The sequence below is a fragment of the Martes martes genome (assembly GCF_963455335.1).
Source record: "Martes martes genome assembly, chromosome: 6".
Classification (NCBI taxonomy): Eukaryota; Metazoa; Chordata; class Mammalia; order Carnivora; family Mustelidae; genus Martes; species Martes martes.
This window is the reverse complement of record NC_137893.1, coordinates 31,636,628-31,656,420: the sequence shown is the minus strand read 5'-3', so window position 1 is coordinate 31,656,420 and position 19,793 is coordinate 31,636,628. Positions and strand designations below refer to the sequence as shown.

The 19,793-nt window shown below is 36.1% G+C and overlaps 1 protein-coding gene across 1 annotated transcript in view; it reads right to left on the bottom strand.

Moving 5' to 3' along the window:
* Positions 1 to 2,874: 2,874 nt before the first annotated feature.
* The window catches only part of USP45 (ubiquitin specific peptidase 45), a 71,365-nt gene continuing 54,446 nt past the window's right edge, over positions 2,875 to 19,793 (bottom strand). The window contains exons 11-18 of the mRNA XM_080806020.1: positions 18,974 to 19,065; positions 17,737 to 17,793; positions 17,257 to 17,400; positions 14,670 to 15,342; positions 13,035 to 13,132; positions 10,931 to 11,017; positions 7,247 to 7,400; positions 2,875 to 6,611 (exon numbers count right to left, since the gene is read on the bottom strand). Of these exons, the coding sequence (XP_080662146.1) occupies positions 6,481 to 6,611; positions 7,247 to 7,400; positions 10,931 to 11,017; positions 13,035 to 13,132; positions 14,670 to 15,342; positions 17,257 to 17,400; positions 17,737 to 17,793; positions 18,974 to 19,065 (1,436 nt within the window). The 3' untranslated portion in view covers positions 2,875 to 6,480. The remainder of the gene's footprint in view (positions 6,612 to 7,246; positions 7,401 to 10,930; positions 11,018 to 13,034; positions 13,133 to 14,669; positions 15,343 to 17,256; positions 17,401 to 17,736; positions 17,794 to 18,973; positions 19,066 to 19,793) is intronic.

Below are 19,793 nucleotides of genomic sequence, written 5' to 3'. Positions count from 1 at the left end.
GGGGCATATTACAATAGAAATAAAATTAAGTGCATCTAGTTGGATAAAGAAGATATAGATGTGAGAATATAGATGTCAGTTGCGTGAAATTCTGTTTTCCTTAATAAAACACTTGAAACCTTGATACTCCTCAGTAGCTAAAGATGTGCTGATCCTCAAATCCAAGTGGCCTTCAAAATAAAATTTTATCTTGGGAGAAACCCTTACAAGTTACACCTGGTAATACCATAGTGTGAGTGGAGAAAAGTTCCATTCGTTTAGCCTTTTTCCCTAATTTCCACATAGCACAAAAAAAATTATACAACAATCTAATAGATTTTTTAAATCACTCATGGGGGAAGAATAGGACATATACCACATTTTACCAGTGGTTATTTCTGACTTTGGTCTGTGATTTTATTTTCTAGGTTTTTTTTTTTTTTTTTTTTTTTTTTTGCACAGTGTCTGATTTTCCAATTTGTTTCTGAGGGGTTTTTTTGTTTTGTTTTAGATTATTTGAGATTGAGAGAGCGGGCGCAGCCACGGCGTGTGCATGCCTGAGTGAGGTGAGGGGCCGAGGTGAGAGACAATCTCAAGAAGACTCTCCACTGAGCACAGAGCAGGACTAGGGGCTGATTTCTGGACCCCAAGATCATGACCTGAGCCAAAGTCAGACACTTCACTTACTGAGCTACCCAGGCACACCTCTGAGAAACACTGGAATTAGAGAAAGTGGTCTGTGAAACCTGATCCCCCTACTGAAACTTTCACATGTTCCTACCTACCTCCTATAATGATATTGTAATTCTTTGCTGATTCCCCTAGCAGAGTTGAAGCAATTTTCTGGTAGTTATCCCGGGCCCGTCTCTATTCTCCAACCAGTCAGCATACTGTGTATCATATAAGAGTTTTTCCATTTGTCAGATGAGTGAAGATTTTGAACAACCCAATATAGGCCAATAATTTTGGAAACCCCTTGCCAAATGGAGATAATTATTAAATAACTCATGTTTTGTTCCTTGTGCCAACTTAAGACATTCTCAGCAATCACTGATTGCCAAATCAAGAACTATTTTTTAAAAGATTTTATTGTTTTTGACAGAGAGAGCGTAAGCAGAGGGAACAGCAGAGGAAGAGGGAGAAATAGGCTCTCTGCATGTGGGACTTGATCCCAGGACTCTGAGATCATGACCTGAGCTGAAGGCAGTCGCTTAACCAACTGAGCCACCCAGGCATCCCAGGAAATGAATTTTATAGTCCCATTTCCCTTTCCCTGACTTACCGGCTAGGATTTCCCTGTTATGTTAGGTAGGATCTGAAGGAAACGTCACACACATATATGTATTTCATCCCCAAACTTTCTCAGAATGTTTTTGTATTAAAGTGTCTAAAGAGTGATCATGTACATTATCTGCTATGGTCTGGTCATTCTGCATTTTGATCAGAAAGTACTGAAGTAGCCACCATCTTGGCAGTATTGGCAATCTGCTATTTATGACTAACAGATTAGCAGACTGTCAATTAAATTTTTATTAACTTTCCCTGTTTGCAGTGTTTGAAGTAGAAAATTCAAAGGGAGGGTATGTTCAAGTTAGTACTTTGCATTACTGTGGAATCAAGTTAGCCTCAAGGTTAAATGGAAAAAAAGTTAAATGGATGTGGTAAAGATACAGAATTTGGAAGTATTCCTACCATTCAAGATATGAATCTTTGTAGTGTTAAGTTCCATATATCATCCATCTTAACACTGAAAAATAAAATTCTTTAAAGCTGTGGTGTGTGTGTATGTGTATGTATATGTATGTGTGTGTGTGTGTGTGTGTATGTATATATAGAATCAATAGAATATTTAGCCTTAAAAAGGAATGAAATTCTGATACATGCTGCCACATGGATGAACTCTGGAAAGATTTTGCTAATGAAACAAGACAGCCTTTACCCTTTCTTACCCTTTCTTACCCATCCTACCTATCTATCCCTCTTTGCAGTTAGGCAGGGCCATGTGACTACTTCTGGCCAGTGGGTTGTGAGCGACACATTCAAGATGAATTAAATTGCTGGTGCAAGACTGTTTAGTGCTGTCTTCCCCTGCTAAAGGGGGGTGACCTGGTGTTAAAATGATAGAAGCACAACATAAAAGCCTGGATTACAAAGTCATCAATTGGAAAATTGGCTATGAAGATTGCCTAGATTCACAAGGGGATATTGGGTGAGGAAGAAATAAACTTTTGTTGTATTAAACCACTGGGCTGTGGAGTTACTTGTTACTGCAGCAAAAACGAGGCTGTCCTAATACATATTGGAATGCAAACGTTTTGGATTCCTGCTTGAGATCAACTTTAAAAAATGTATGAAAATGGCTTCGGTTGAGGGGGGGACCATGAACCTCTGAAATTACATACAAAAATCTGGGTTGTATATTTTTCTGAGACTATATAACTGTCAAGATATCCCTTCCCAACTTCTACATTGTCATTAGCAAGAGTGAAGAGAGGGGTCCAGAATTCAAACTCTCCTCTTCCCCCAACTCACAGCTTCAACAAATACTTTTTAAATTAGTGAACAAATGAAAGATGGTCTATAACTTTCATAATCTCAAAGAGCTTCATGACCCAAAAGAGCTTAAATCCAAACAGGGAGACAAAATATTTCCCAATGAATTATCCTGTCTAAATAATCCAAATATTTTGAGAAACATCTGAAGAGAGGAAGACTGACCCTTGGTAGATACTGAAATTTGAGTGAAAGTGACCTGTAATATCTTTTGTTCTGAAATAATGAATTTCTAAAATGCAAAGGATATTTTGAATATAGCTAGGTAAGCAAATACAGCGTTGATAAATAAATATTATCAATAATGTGCATTGCAAAAACTCCAGGACCAACTGTGAAACAAAGAAAAAATTTAATATTTATTATGCATTTTTATACAGTAACATCAAAATAGTGCTCAATAAGTTACATAGCTATTTTCTAAAAACACTGCAAAAAAGTAAAGATAAAACAGTAGGAATGGTATATAACCAGCATTACTCAAAATTAAAAATACAGTCCTCTATCTTTTAAACAGATTTGAATTGACAATTTCTACATGAACCAAAACATTTTAAATATCTAAAAATCATCTTAATGCACTAGATAATATATAAAGGCTCAATTTTATTGCACATAACATATTTGGTTTAGGCTTATTTGATCAGGTAACATGCAAATTATGAATATGAATTTAGAAGTAGGCAGAATGGTATTTTGTACTATAAAAATTGGGTGAAAGTGATACAGTTCACAGCTTAATCTTTAGGAAATTTTATTCAGCTGTTGTATAAAATCACTAAAATCATCGCGCATGCGAGCTAAGAGCTATTATATATAGTAAAATAGCTTTGTTGGAGCATTTAAAATAAGAAAACAGGAATCAACTTCTCTTAGAACTGACACCACTACCACTCTCCTTGCCACCCAAAAAGGTGGTTTTCACATCTGGTTTAAAAACATTAAATAACAAAGTCTTAAATACAGAAATATATTTGGTTATGCCAAAAGTAGTCCCATAATTGACACATAATCAAAATTTTATCATTTTAAATAGGAAAAAACAGAGGAAACAGGTTAGACATACCCTGTAAACCAGTTTCTAAATACAGCTAGTGAAACTTCTGTTTTACTTCTTAAACTCACTTGGCCAAGCACAACGGTAATTGTTTCAAGAATCTGTAAACATTTCTCACTTATTTGTATGGTTTCCTGAGGTCATCTAGAAACTATTGTTATTCTAGCAGCTTCACAATTTAGTATCCCTGCAAATGTGCTTTCAAAATGTAACAAATAATTAAATGTAGGCCCATGTGTAACTTAACATACTTTCCCTATTACAAATCTATCTTTAGGAAATTCTTAGGTATCAAAATCAAATTTATTCCATTTACCAGCAGACCCAGAAAAATATTCAGAAACTCTAGGCCATAAAAAACTAGATTTCAGACTTTGCTCTTTTACCATGAGGTGAAAATAAAATTTCTCTTTTCATGTTACTTCTGGAATAATGTCTAAAACATATATAGGCTTCTCCATTTTAAAACATGTTAAAATGGTGTCAGCACAGTGTCTGACTCATCTCAGGTATTCAAAAATACATACTTACTGAACAAATGTTAAGTTAAACATAAGAACTACTGCAGTACTTGAGTACCAAGGTAATATTCCAAAGCTACAATGTATCACTCAATGAAAAATCATCTTGACTGGTACGCAGAATAAAGCTCATACAGTCTCCTCTTTGATAACCACAGCACTGGTGCATTTCCTGGGCATCCTATTAATGAAAAGAGGACTAGGCACTTTCCCTGATTCCTGCCCTCACCTATCTCACCATCTCTGACTTGAGCTGTATAAGGGATATAGCCAAGAGGCAAGAGAAAAGAATGCTCTTGTTTCTTTCCTATCCTTTTTCCTTCCTTTCCCTTTCTTTCCTTCTTTCTCTCACTCTTTTTCTTGTGTCTATCCATCTACCAATGAAACAGGAAGCAAGTGACCACCCAATAAAAAATATGTGCCTCCAAATGGTATCTTTTCTTAGGAGAAAAATGAGGTGACTTGATATTTACATTTGGGGGAAAAGATGGTAATTGTCATTACCAATATGGCTAACTTGAATAATGAGGTTTAACTAATATTGTCCAAAAAAACTCACTGCTCTGGTACTGAAAACTTCAATGTTCATGGATTACAAATAAACATAAAACATTGTTTAATTTAAACAGTTCAAACTGCTTTTTATAGGACCCAACCTGAGTTTGCGGATTAATTTATAAAGATATATTTCTCCATCACATTAAAAAAATCAAGAAAACACTATTATTTCAAATTTGAATACCTTAAAGATAGAATTCGTGCAATGACATTTTTAAGCTCTGAGTTTTATATATTATTACCATCTTTAACACTAATCACAATTCCTCTTAACCACATATCAAAAGGCAGCACCAGTAAACTTGACAATATTATACAACCTTAAATGTTAAGAAGGGTCAAAGGCTTGGTTAAATATTTCCACACATTACCTACAGCCCCTATTCCTATCCTTCCTTCCCAAGAGGAAAATGAACTGGAACTAGGCACTTAGCCAGTAGCTGCCTGTAGTATGATGTGTTGGCACTAATGATTAGGATGCTTGAACCATGCAGGTATGGGTTTTGATTCAGTAATGCCAGACCCAAGTAGCCATTATTTTTTAAAATTTTATGCCCAAGTAATAATAGTAGTATGTTCATGCCAAGTTTTGCCAGCTTAATAATTTGTATTCTGCAGGGAGGATGTAAGTACCAAATTTTTACCGTATTTATTTAAAAACTGAAATGCCAACTTTACACCTCATTAAAATACAAGCTAAGCCCACATGAACTTATTAATGATGCTTGTTGATGACAAAAGTGATCACAAATTCCAAAACTATGATTAATATTTACTGACCTACAGAACTAGAAAATTATATTTCCCTGTCAAGTATAATAATATAATTTGGTAATTTATATTTCAAAGTATCCAATGATCCCATGTGGATTAACAACTTCTATTTACCAATTCTGCTTGTTATAATTATCAATAGTTATATTTTGATGTTGGCTAATTACATGCAAATTATCTTCAATTCCATCATGAATAGGCTGCAAATAATATGCTGATGATACATTTCAACATTTGTCTAGTTGTCAAAACCTCAAAGCAACAAGCTAATCAATAAATTATGTGTAGGACCCTATTACTGAAGCTACAGTGGTGTCTTTTTATAAGGTGGAATCACACAAAATATCATGAGGTCACTGTGCCTACTGTGTAAGTATATGTTATAACAATGTTTCCCACATGGTGGTATACATACACCACTGGACAGCCCTGAGACATGAAGTGGAGTGCTACATGGATGAACAATTTTTCTCTAATCGCTATGTATTTTTTAATGTTTATTAGAAATAATATAACTAGCATATAAAATGTGAAATATGCTCAAAACAAGGCTATGTTTAAAAACATAAGCCAAAAAACTCAGGTTAAAAATAACTAAACAATGGCACAGGAGATAAATACATACACATACACACACATACATGAAATCAGAAAGGTGGTATGCAACTCACATTTGGTAAACACTGTTTTAAGGAACAATTTGATTAGCCAGCATCATTTCAGAATGCTGATAGTAATAAGCCACATTATAAGGGGGGGTTTCCTCTACTGCTCCAAACTCTTTTTTTTCCTAGGATAAATATTCCTTAAAAACATTTGTTTACATGTATTTTAAGAATATAAGTTTGGAAGCATTGAGTAAATTTAATTTACATTAAAAGGATTCACCAAAGTGGTAAAAATCTTCAGGGGCATTTGAGGGACATGCTATTCCTACAGAAAAGACTACAAAGGCACATTACTATATCATGGTTATGGTTGCAGCATTTAAACAAAAGTGATCTAAAATCATCATCATCACGAAGTATTACCAGATAATTATAATATTCTTTCATAAAAAAGAAGGTACGCTTGTGCACTCAGCGCTCTTGATTCTGGAACCACCTGCACGTAAGTGTCACTAACGTGGACCCACTGGCCCGTCGATTCACTGTCAGGTTCCTTCAAATCTAACAAGACAAAAAGAAGTATAATTTTACAAAAAGTATGTTCTTATTCTAAATTATAAATAACAACACATTCATCACCAACTATATCTATCTAATGCTAGATCTTACTGGTGTGTTTCTTCTTGTGTTACACATCTTTCAAAATCAACTAACACTTTCAAAGCAATATTGGCATCACTTCACTCTAAATACCTACTGAAATATTAGATAGACCCATAAATATTTATTTGCTCAAGGAAAAGAATCATTCTCACTGAAATAGAAAGAAAAGAAGCAAAGCTTGCTCATCCATAGGCAGAGTATGCACATTTTCAACCCCCACTCTATTCTGAGGACCTGGTAGGTCTTCAAAATCTTTTGGTGTTGTTAAGTAAAATGCCACTCCACAGAAATACACGATGACTCAACACCCTGAAAAACAGTGTGTCACCTCACACCATCTAGAAGGGGACAGTCTTATGATATTTAAGGTTCTTTAAGATGATCGAAGTACTCTTCAAGGTATTTCTCACTTAAATTTAACAAAGTGAATCCACTGGAGGTATCCATGAAATTCTGACCTCTTCCAGAAAAGGAAGAAAAGGAAGAACACATTCATTTGTTTTTAGGAATAACATGAACTTAGGATGCCATACCAGGTACGTATGCCTTTCCAGTGATATGCTGCAATAATTTCCTGGAGGGTGCTCTCACTTTCACATAAGCTGTGTAGTGACCTCCTCTCATGGAGCCACTGTGTTCCACCACGCCATAGAGACCATAGAGAACTTTATCTCCCACACTTACATTCTTTTAGACAAAGGAAAAACTGAAATTAGTAATTTTTTTTGTAAAATATTATAAAAAGGAACATTAAGTCAAATGTATGTCCTGCTTAAACCAAGAGAAATGCATTGTTAAAACAACACTGAGTTGTGTTTCCACATGTAGTAGACTGGCAAAATGCAAAAGCCTGACAACATTCTCTGTTGGCTAGGCTGTGGGGAAAAGAGTACTCACACACACTGCCTGCAGGAACACAAAGGGGTACAACCCCTATGCAGAGGTATTTCATGTTATCTAAATTACACAGGTATTACTCTTGGATTTATTAATCCTATTTGTAGGAGTCTATCTTTACAGGTACATAAGCAAAATGTAAAAAAAATGCTATTAGTTATTATTTTGACTATTAGCTGCAGAAATATTTGTAATATCAAAAACTGGAGACATGGGGATATAATATACAGCACATGGAATATAGGTAATAATATTATAACAATTTTGTGTGGTGACAGATGATAGCTAGACTTATCAAGATCACTTTATAAGGTATATAAAGGTTGAATCACTATATTATATACCTGAAAATAATATAATACTGTATGTCAACTACACTTTGATTAAAAAGAAATTGGAATAAACCCAAATAAATCAGTCCCCATTAAATTGGGGACTGGTTGAATAAATTATGATGCATTGAGTATTACGTTGCTTGAAAAATAGAGGGCAGACTATCTCAAAATACTGCTGTGAAATAATCTCCAGGATATAATGTTAAGAGTAAGGTAAAAAAAAAAAAAAAAGATACATATTGTAAGCTGTGATTATTTAAGAGTGAAGATGCATATACGCGTAACTGCTTATATTTTTAAAAATTACAGAGGAATAAACAAATTTTAAATGGTTTATATATAAAGGGAGGGAAGAAACAGGTGGAATGAACATGGAGAAGGAAAGCTATACTTATTTGAATTCACCTTGTTTTATTCATTTAATACATTTGTTTTTGGAACTATGTAAATATTTTGTGTATTTAGAAAAATTTTAAACATTTAAGTTTAAATTTAAAAAGAAATCCCTAAAATGAAAATTTAAAAATTAAATAGGTGAATAATATATTCCAGTTGGCAGCATAATCGTTCAGAGAGAAACTAAGGTTATGTCAAGAGAACCCAGAAGCCAGCTTGAAGAGCCTTTCAGTAACCAACTATGGACCCATTTATATTCTACTAATATATTAGAACATGAATAAAAAGAAAAGTGTAGTAAGCTGAAATATATTTAATATGTTTCCATTCATAAATTAATAATCATAAATTAGGGGTGCCTGGGTGGCTCAGTGGGTTAAGCCTCTGCCTTTGGCTCAGGTCATGATCCCAGAGTCCTCGGATCAAGCCCTGCATCGGGCTCTCTGCTCAGCAGGGAGCCTGCTTCTCCCTCTCTCTCTGCCTTCCTCTCTGCCTACTTGAGATCTCTCTCTCTGTCAAATAAATAAATAAAATCTTTTAAAAAAATCATAAATTAACTGATCATAGTTTTTAAGAATGCCACTGAATTAATTCATTATTCTGAAAACTGGTTTAGAATGGGAGAGGTTAAGAATCAAACATTTATCCAGCCTTTTCTATAAAAACTCTATTATAACTAAATACATTAAAGGAATTTCTCTCTGTACAGATGTGCTCAGCTAATCAATGAAGAAGGAATGACAGATTTAAAATACTACCATTCTGTAATTTTTTTTTAAAGATTTTATTTATTTATTTGAGAGAGAGAGAGCACAAGTAGGCACAGAGGCAGGCAGAGAGAGAGAGGGGGAAGCAGGCTCCCTGCTGAGCAGAGAACCCAATTCGGGACTCGATCCCAGGACCCTAAAATCATGACCTGAGCAGAAGGCAGAGGCTTAACCCTCTGAGCCACCCAGGCACCCCATTCTGTGATTAATGAACTCATGGATCCAGCACTTGTGCATCACTGCTTGCTAATACCACAGAAAGAAAGGTAAATGGCATTATATGCCACCTGATTAAAACAAAACAAAACAAAAACAAACACGCCCTATAAAATAGCCTTAGCAGGGGGAACAAAAAGCATCAAACCTGTATCTGTTCAAGCCTCTTAAGAGCCAACTATCTATTTGTAGGAAATAAAGAGGACAAGGGAAGAATCATCAAAATCTAAACTATGGAAACTGCCAGAAGGATGACTCAATTTCTTAAAAACATAAATTACAAGGGAGAAAAGGGGAGAGAGGTGTGAGAGGGGAACTAGATAATAAGAGACTAGAAGACATCCAATCATTAAATGTAGAGACCTTACTTGATACTAATTCGTTTTTAAAATTTCACTTGTGAGACAACTGGAAATAAATACATTCGATGATATGAAGGAATTAGCGTTGTTTTTGTGGCTTTTTTTTTTTTTTTAGTATGAAAGTGGTATTATGGTTATGTTGTTTAAAAAGGGGAGGGAGTGATTCTTCTTTTATAGATACACAAAAAAATATTTATGAATGAAATAATGCCTGATATTTGCTTCAAAATAACATGGATAGTAAGTAGGTAAGCATGTAGATATGGCAGGACTGGCCACGTACCTAAGGTTTTCGAGTTAGATGATGGGTGCTATATAGGTTCTTTGTACTGTTCTGTCTACTTTTGTGTGTGTTGGAAATTCTCTGTAAAAGGTACCTTTTAAAAATGTGTTTTTATAAATTTAATACAAACCCTGTTGCCACATTATCAAATTCTATGAATATGGAGTGTTACTAATTGATAGATAGTGCTGGTATTCTGCAGCAGATAAACTGGATCTGCCAAACAGTTGCTTTTAAGATATTTTTGTTTTGATTAATCAGTGTAGTAAAAATATTAAGTACAAGAGGCATTCCATTCCATACCACAAAATCTAGACTGCTAACCAGGAATCATGAACAGAACAATATGTTACCCCATAACATGCGGCTCCCCCAAGGGAGACAAAGCCATTGATTTCACCTACACAGTTCTTACATACATATAAATACAAGCAATTATAAACCAGTCTGCTTTCTGTATCTAATTACTAAAGTATGATCGATTTTAAAGTATCATACTCAGCTGACAAGTATACTATTTTCAGTAATGTAGATGAAATGGCATGAAAAACAATGCACTAGAATACTGACTCAGAAAAGAGAATGAACTCCACAACTGCTAAAACTATTGTCAATCAAGCACATCATTCCCAAAGAATAGGAGAGGGCACAAAATCTGCTTACTTCTCTCTGCAACTATCTGCTTCCAGCATCACTGACAAGTAGCACTGATCTTCCTGACCACCATGCCTCATGGTTTACACAGCTTTTCAACTGTCCCTTACTCTGTCTCCCAAAGGACAAAAGTCATTCAGTGTGTTAAATGTTCCACGTTATGGATTTAACTTCACTAATGATAAAATTCTCTTTCAGAGAAGCTGAATGAATGAATGAATGAATGAAGGTATGAAAGAAACAAAGGCCTAATACTTCTGAGCATATTATTTACATGTCAATTAAACATCTCAATAATATACGATACCTTACAAGTAGCAGAACAGAATGGTGCTAAATCAAGCACAAGTGGAAAATCTACATGTCTGTTTACTTTTCGAAGACTCAAGCCAGCCTTAAAAAGAACAAAAAACAATTTTTAACGCAACATCCATCTAAATCACTGTTAATAAAACCAAAAGAAAAATCCTAGAAGTTAGCTTTCTTAATAGCTATAAAAACATGACTAACGAATAGTCCAAAACTGATATATAACTTTGAGATCATTGATTAGTCTGTAAATATTTCCTTTCTAAGGGCATGAATTCTTTCTGTAAGTTCCTAAATTGAGATGCAGTACCAAATATAAAATAACTGTGGTACATCATGAAATCGGCTTCTCAGATGTGACATGACCCTATCTTGTTCAGAGTAACTGCGCGTATACACCCTTCACTAGTCATTCTCATGTAATGAGACACAAGACATCCGTTTCTGCTCTCCTTGACACTTCGCTTCCACTGAGTTTCTAATTCTTGGCCATCAAAAATCAAGAATTTAGGGGCACCTGGGTGGCTCAATTGTTAAGCATCTGCCTTCGGCTCAGGTCATGATCCCCGGGTCCTAGAATCAAGCCCCATGTCAGACTCCCTGCTCAGCAGGAAGCCTGTTCTCCCTCTCCCACACCCCCTGCTTGTGTTCCCTCTCTCACTGTCTCTCTTCTCCGTCATATAAATAAAATCTTAAAAAAAAAAAAAAATCAACAATTTAGTCTAATTTTTCTGTGGATATAGATGGGGGTATGTAGAGAAAAACCTCTTCCTGCCTACCTATGGCCCGCCTGAAATGCTGCAATTATCAAAACTCCTAATCTTTTCCTTGAGATTTCTTCCATGGGTTTTATGCTTAGAAAATCTTCCTCCCAGGCAACCCCGGCGAGTCCCCTCCCTCCTTGGGAGCTTTGTACTATCACTTTGCTATTTTGCTATCACTCAATAAACTCTGCTTTGCTGCCCACCAAAAAAAAAAAAAAAAAAAAAAAAAAAGATGAAGAAGAAAAGAAAAATCTTCTTCCCAGAGGTCAGGTTAATATTCATTTAAGTTTTCTTCTAGTCTTTTGAAGATTCGTTTCACACAGTTATAATATTTATCTGAAAATAGTATTGATACATGGCATAGAGGGAAGCTTTACATTTTTTAATTTCAGCTCTTTTTCCTAAATCCTTTATCAAATAATGTACCCTGTGGGGTGCTGGCTGGCTCAGGTGAAGGAGCAAGCAACTCTTGATCTTGGTGTCGATCTTGGAGTCCTGAGTTTGAGCCCAAACTGTGTGTGGGGATTACTTAAAAAAAAAAATAAACTTAGAAACAAAAGAATGCACCTCCTTCCCAGCTGATTTGAGATTCTTCCTTTATCATAACAAGAGTTTTAAATAATATTCATGTTTTATTTATTGACAATCTCAACCACACTGTTCTAATGATATAGTTTTGTTTTTAAACTGGTGTCAAAAAATATCACCCATTCTAACTTTTTCCAAAAAGTTTTAGTATTTCACTTATTTATTCTTTCAGAGAAGTTTTAAAATCATTATATCAAATGCAAAGAAAAAAATGAAAAAAACAAAAACAAAAAATGAGACAAGGCACTGAATTAAAACTAAGCATAAAGAAAAATCTGACCCACTAAAAACATTTAGGTTTCCTCTCACTGTAAAGTCCCTACATTTGCATTTTGTAGCCCTTTTGCAGGTAGTCCAAGTAAACCATGCCCAGCCCACCTATCCCTATCACTGGGCTCATGAGAACTCAGAAAGCTATGTGCACTTTGCTATTTCCCTGCTTCTAAGGATTCTTAATAAACTTTATTTTTCATTCTCTCTCTCTTCCATACACGTGTGCACACATGCACACATACACATACACACAACTTAGGTTCCTACCACCCGAATCATCAAATACAGTATTATGAATTAAACAATTTAAATTAGGAAATTCTTGTAAACTATTGTGGCTGAAAAAGCAGTAAATCGCTTATGACAAACTTTTATATTAAACAAGTTACTGTCTAATCCTTGACAGCATTTTACAAGGCGTAGGGCTCTGTGAAACATATGACAAAATTACTACAGTGCTACTAAAAGGGCTTTTACCTGATGGAATCTTTTAAGATGGAGAATTAGGATGGCTGGAACAGCAGAAATGAGCAATTGTTTCCTTGCATTAGTATAAACTCCTTCTGCTTTCTTTCCTATATAAAATATAATAATTTATTTGTAAAATTCCATTTTATACATTATATACCATACAACAGAGTTAACATTCATGAAGAAGCATCATATCATATTTTTAAACACGTTAAAGAAATTAGACTCTGGTGACAAGGGTGGCTCTATACTCCTTTCCAAAACTCCACTCAAATGAAAGCGATATTTTTAAAAGCGCGTGCTTACGAGGACAAAGAGTAGGGGAGGTGACACTTGCAATGAAATTTTGGGAGCTAGGAAGCAGATGCGCTAAAGCGACTTATGTCAATGCCCTCCAGCCAAAGACCACCAGAAACACACCTGTAGTTGAAAAAATAGGTCATTACTCATTGTAGTGAAAGGAGATCACGAGTCATGGGAACCACAAGGCATTTCAGTAAGAGGTTGTTAGAAAGTTCCTGGGGTGGGATTTGAATATGGCCAACAGCATACTTAATTAGATTAATGGAAACTGGTATTTCTTTTTTTTTTTTTTTAAAGATTTATTTATTTATTTGACAGACAGAGATAACAAGTAGGCAGAGAGGCAGGCAGAGAGAGAGAGGAGGAAGCAGGTTCCCTGCTGAGCAGGAAGCCCGATGTGGGGCTTGATCCCAGGACCCTGGGATCAAGACCTGAGCCGAAGGCAGAGGCTTTAACCCACTGAGCCACCCAGGCGCCCCTGGTATTTCTTACTTCTCCCATCTAGACATTTCTTTAATTACTAGTGTATGAAGCATGTCTTTATTCTGATACTTCGACACCTAGGGCCTTGCTGACATCATAGGGAAGGCTTCAGCCAGAACTAGCAAATTCCTAGATATAGTAAATAAAAGTGTGCCTCTCCTATGCAAACCAATCAAAGTGTGCCCTCATCACACTAGGGTCATGTACTATCCAACTAGAGACAGCCCCATCGTCCCAGAGCCCACTGGAATTATTCAAAACTAATCAATCAGTCCCAAATTTGTTGATTCCAATTCCTTCCCTGGAAAGTACAAAAAGGCTCTTGTCCATGTCTTTTCCTCACTCCTTCTGCCTCCTGACCAACCCTGGTGCTTCCCCATGTGGCCCTGCATGGCATGGCTTAGTGTCCTCCCTCCTCTTCAGAACTGTATGTAACAAATTATCTTTTCAGCAGCAACTTCTCCTGATCTATGCGCCTCACCACAACTGGTTACAAAGCCTGCATTTTGAAACAACTAGTCACTAAGAATCGGAGTATTCTCTCCATATCAAGGCTAGAGATGCACTAGGGAAATTTATTCTGGAAAGATTTCAGAGAGCTAGTCCACCAAAATAAGATTCTGTGGATTTGCACTTTTCAAGGCAGAGATGGGTATTTCCTGTTCAATTTACTTCATCAAAAATCTATTTAGAAGTGCAGTCACTATCTTCAGTGCTGAAGATAATTCATGCTTCCAAGCAGCTTAAGTGTAGGGACAAGGTTCTCAGGTTCCTCTATTTAGGATCTATACCCAGTAGTCATTGACTATCAAATACCCGGTGAATACAAAGAAAAACAAAAACCTAAATATTTACCTGCAGAACCAGTTTCCTTTTTGTGCCTCTGTTTCTTCTCAGTACAATTCTCACACAGAAGCTTGTTATTCCCCATTAGTAATTCCATAGATGTAAACTGGTAGAAACAGGACTGAAGCGAGCATTCTTTAGAGGCAGTCACATAGCTGCGAGAAAGGGTCTGGAAAGCATTTGGGGGGCGAGGAGACAGCACATGCTTCTCCTCCGAAGAGCATACACTATTTGGAACACTTTGTGGCTTATTTTCTCTATCAAAATCTCTCTCTCCAGTTACAGGGCTGCTCAGACGAAGTTCAGAAATAGCTTCGGCCACTCGCTCCTCACCGCCGCCAGGCTCGCGGGTGGGTGGTCCAACGGCCGGCGGCTGCGGAGAGGGGGCGCGTGGGTGCACACGGCAGCCCCGGGGGGACACGAACAGCACAGCCTGCTCAGAAGCACTTTCGGACTCTGAAGCCTCGCTGTCCGCGTCAGCGCTGCTCTCAGAAGGGCCGGCCTCCTTCTCACTGCCATCCGTGGCGCTTTCAGTCAGAGCCGACTCGGTATTCGTGGTGCTCGCAGCCGCTGAGGAAGCGCCGTTCATCTCAAGGGGCCCATGTTTCCGGGGCACGACGACTGCCCGATCTTCTCCAGAAGACAATTTTCTTACACATTTTCTGCCATGAACTAGTTGATTCTGTAAGTTGACAGTATTTTCAGAGAAAAGAATCTTTTGGCCTTACTGAAAATAAATGCAAATCTTATTTACACGTTCCACAACTCTTGAATAAATGCTTTTTCTAGACCCTCTGACATCCATTTCCTAAATCTACCAAAAATACTATCAATAGAAGATATAATAACAAACAGTTTTAATTTAAAATTAATCTTGATACAAGAAACCCACAAGAGCAGTTACTAATCTGTGGAGAAAGAAGCAGGTCTTTGTAGAACAGAGCTGTGAGGCAGGCTTTTAAGTTACAATCCTTTTTCTGGATCCGGCCACTTCAAGAGCAGTCTAACAGAAAAAGCTAAACCTGATAATATATCAACTTGCCAAGTTATACAAATCATATCACATTTTTTAAAAAGTCTGTTTTTTTAAAAAAATGAAGTACAAATTTAGATTGATTTCTTTAAGTTTTTATGGGATAATTCAACAACCAGCTATGTCCTCAGTGACATAATGGGTCTAGACAATAGTCATGAATGACTGGTGACATCAAAGATTAGACATCAAACATTATGTGCGTCTCCCTGGTGGAAGCATACACCACCAGTTAAAAGTTTTCTTGCTAAGGGTTGCCTGGGTGTCTCAGCCAGTTGAGCATCCGACTTGATTTCAGCTCAGGTCATGATGTCAGGGTTTGGAGACTGAGCCCCACATGGGGCTCCAAGCTGGGCACAGAGTCTCTCTCTCTCCCTCTCAATAAATGAAATTTTAAACAAATGTTTCCTTGCCAAAAGTCAAATAAATAATAAAACTTGAGCCTAATTAGGTTTTTAGGTTGAACTGCCTTAGAGAGGAAATAAAGGGACTAAAGAAACCTATTAACACCATGGAAATGCAATAGCAAAATAAATTACTACTGAATGTGGGAATGTGAGAAATTATTGGGGAAAAAAAAAAAAAAAAAGACCTGATTTCTTCAACAAATGCCCTCTGCTGGGACTGGGAGCCTGCTTCTCCCTCTCCCTCTCTTCTGTCTCTCATGAATAAATAAAATCTTTTAAAAATAAAAATAAAAAAATAAAAGAGATATAAGAGACATGTGATCAAGAGATGGCAATCAACTGCAGTCGATAGATTTTTTTTATTTTTTAAAGATTTTATTTATTTGACAGAGAGAGACAGTGAGAGGGAACATAAGCAGGGGGAGTGGGAGAGGGAGAAGCAGGCTTCCCGCCAAGCAGGGAGCCCGATGCAGGGCTTGATCCCAGGAGCCTGGGATCATGACCTGAGCCGAAGGCAGATGCCTAATGACTGAGCCACCCAGGCGCCCCTATAGATCTTTTTTAGATCCTAAATTCAAGCACACATTAAAAAGCAAAAACAAGGGGCGCCTGGGTGGCTCAGTGGGTTAAGCCTCTGCCTCCGGCTCAGGTCATGATCCCAGGGTCCTGGGATCGAGCCCCGCATCGGGCTCTCTGCTCAGCGGGGAGCCTGCTTCCTCCTCTCTCTCTGCCTGCCTCTCTGCCTACTTGTGATCTCTGTCAAGTAAATAAATAAAATCTTTAAAAAAAAAATAAAAAATAAAAAGCAAAAACAAAAAAGGTATTTATGAGACAACTACAAAAATTTAAATAATCACTGGGGGTTGGCAGTATTAAAAGTTGTTAATATTTTTAGTTAGGATAATGTGCTATGGTTATGTCTTCAAAAAAGTATCTTTTATATCAGAATTATTTCAAAATAATCTGAGATGGGGAAGGGGAGAATGTGGAACAGCTATAGATAAAATATGATTAGCCATGATCTGATAACTGTGAATCTGAGAAATGGGTACATGGGAATTTATTATACTACCTTCTCTACTTTTGTGTATTTTTGAAACTTTTCTTATTAAAAAGTTTTTAAAAACAGATGTCTCACATATGCATATAATCTTACCTTATCTTTAGATGAAGACTGGTTCTTGGTGGCTCTGGGTTGAGGAGTATTTTCTATAGTAACGGTGTCACTGTACTGACCATTATCTGTCGCCTGCAAACTTCTACATTTACTCATTCTTCCCAAAAGTACAGGTTTTGAAACCTATATAGATGTCATGTACATAACACAAAACTCCTTTAGGAAATAAATTCGGGATATCATCTACTTTTTTAAATTTCTAGCCCATTTGAAATTAGATAATTTCCTTAACATTAATTCTCAAACTATAATACATAACGGTTTGAAGTCCCTGAGAGTAAGAACTATATCATAATTTATGCATATATACATAAATCCCAGTATCAAATACAGTATATGAACTCCATTATGGTATAAAAAAAGACTCTCAGATAATGTGATCATATGCTCAACAAATATCTAAGTATATGAATGAATAAATGCTCTTCACAGAAGACTCATTATTAAGTTTCTCCTTACCCTTTCTTCTATTATAGGAAGTGAAATATCAATAAAAGGATCGTTCACTGAGGAGATCTTAAAAAGAAAACATATTGAGAAATTCAGTTAGAGTTCTAATATAGACAATGGAGTTTTATAAATTCTTAAAGAAATCAAACTTCCCAGGCAACTTAGAATTTCAAGTTAAAAAACATCCCTGGAATAAACCATGATTTTAATTGGGTAGAGCAGCACATATTGTTAATCAAAACAAGATATCCCAAAACCTAATAAATGCCACCCAGCTGAAATTTATAATATTGCCAATATGACTCAGAATATTCAAAGTAACTTCAAAATAAACTGTGTTTAATAAAACTGATTAACTAAAATACATGCCACAATGTAAATCAAATAGAAACATTAAAAAAAAAAAAAGCCAGAGTGCTTGATGTGTTTTGCAGATTCTTTAGGTGAACTCTGTTTAAAAGGATTCTCTCTAGCTTGTGAGCGAGAAATCAAGTTCTATGTTGAAAATACTAAAAATTTAAGTAATGTCATGTTGAAAAATGCTGTGCTTCAACATGACAGGCTAGAAGGAGATGTAACATATAATCCTGATTTTATAAGACTACAGAGGAAAAGAAAGATACTCCATAATCTGGGACAGGAAAATCTAACAAAAGTTTACACCTATCATACTCCAAGCCTTATGCTTTCAGAAATACTTTTACCAAGTAACTGAAAACCTATAAAAAATGTTTATGTGTTTTAAGTTGTTAAAAGTACAGATGGCATTCAAAATAAAAATTATCATTACATTCAAAGGTGAGTCTACTTTAAACAAAACTTCAACAAGTTACATAAATGTAAACTTTAAATAAAATGTGGTAGATTACCCTAAGTTATGTTACTACCTTAAGTTATTTCAATTAGAATCACATTTTAGGGCAATGCATAGTTATAGAACATAGTTACTCCCTTCCCATAAGTTTCTCTTTCATTTCAATCCAAACAAGTAGGTAACACATTCCAGCACATTAAAATAGGCTAAAAGAACTTCACAGGCTTGCCGAGAGGAAAAATAACACTTAAAAAAAATTATAAATTATGTTTCTCCTCCGGGAGTGAAGGAGATATTCTAAGGACTTTCAAAAACTATTGGGTAGTCATCTGTCACAAACAAAAATAAATGCTGATGATTATATGTGAAAGAAAACAAAAAATGATATCACTGTAATCTATTCCATGTTGAAGTGAATTCCAAAGCACCTACATTTGCACATTCTTCACACATGACTGTGCTAGTTAATTCACCAATAAAGATCCGATCTATGAAGTTCATTTTCACACCTTCTCTTCCATATGCTGTAAAAATAATACTTTTTAATGCAAAAAAAGTCAGCCATCAACCTAACAATGTAACATGCTTTTTCTCTGTTGACTTAAAAGAAATCTGAAGATAGATGTCCAGTACTACATTAATAATATACTTCTTTGTACGATGTACATACATCATACTATATAATGTCTTTCTTCTTTATAATTCTGTAGAGAAAATTTGATTACCAGCTACAGTAGATTCCACAAAACGATGAACTGTTCTTAAACTTGAGGCACGAAAAGTAGACCAATAACCATTGTTTATACCATAGCTCAACTGCTCCCATTAAACCCTTTAAAGCCTCTGTGCCTAACATAGAGGTAGACAGGGGGAATGAAAAAGAAGATTATGCTTTTAGGGCTACCGATGCCTAGGCGATAACTATGGAACCAACAGAGTAGTAAAAGACAAGCAAACATAGCATAGTGTAAAGAATTAATTTGGGGGACGCCTGGGTGGCTCAGTTGGTTAAGCGGCTGCCTTCGGCTCGGGTCATGATCCCAGGGTCCTGGGATCGAGTCCCACATCGGGCTCCTTGCTCAGCAGGGAACCTGCTTCTCCCTCTGCCTCTGCCTGCCTCTCTGTCTGCCTGTGCTCACTCTCTCTGACAAATAAATAAATAAAATCTTTAAAAAAAAAAAAAAAGAATTTGGGCAATTAGTAACTCATTTATATATAATGCATAAATATATATATAACATTTATATATGTA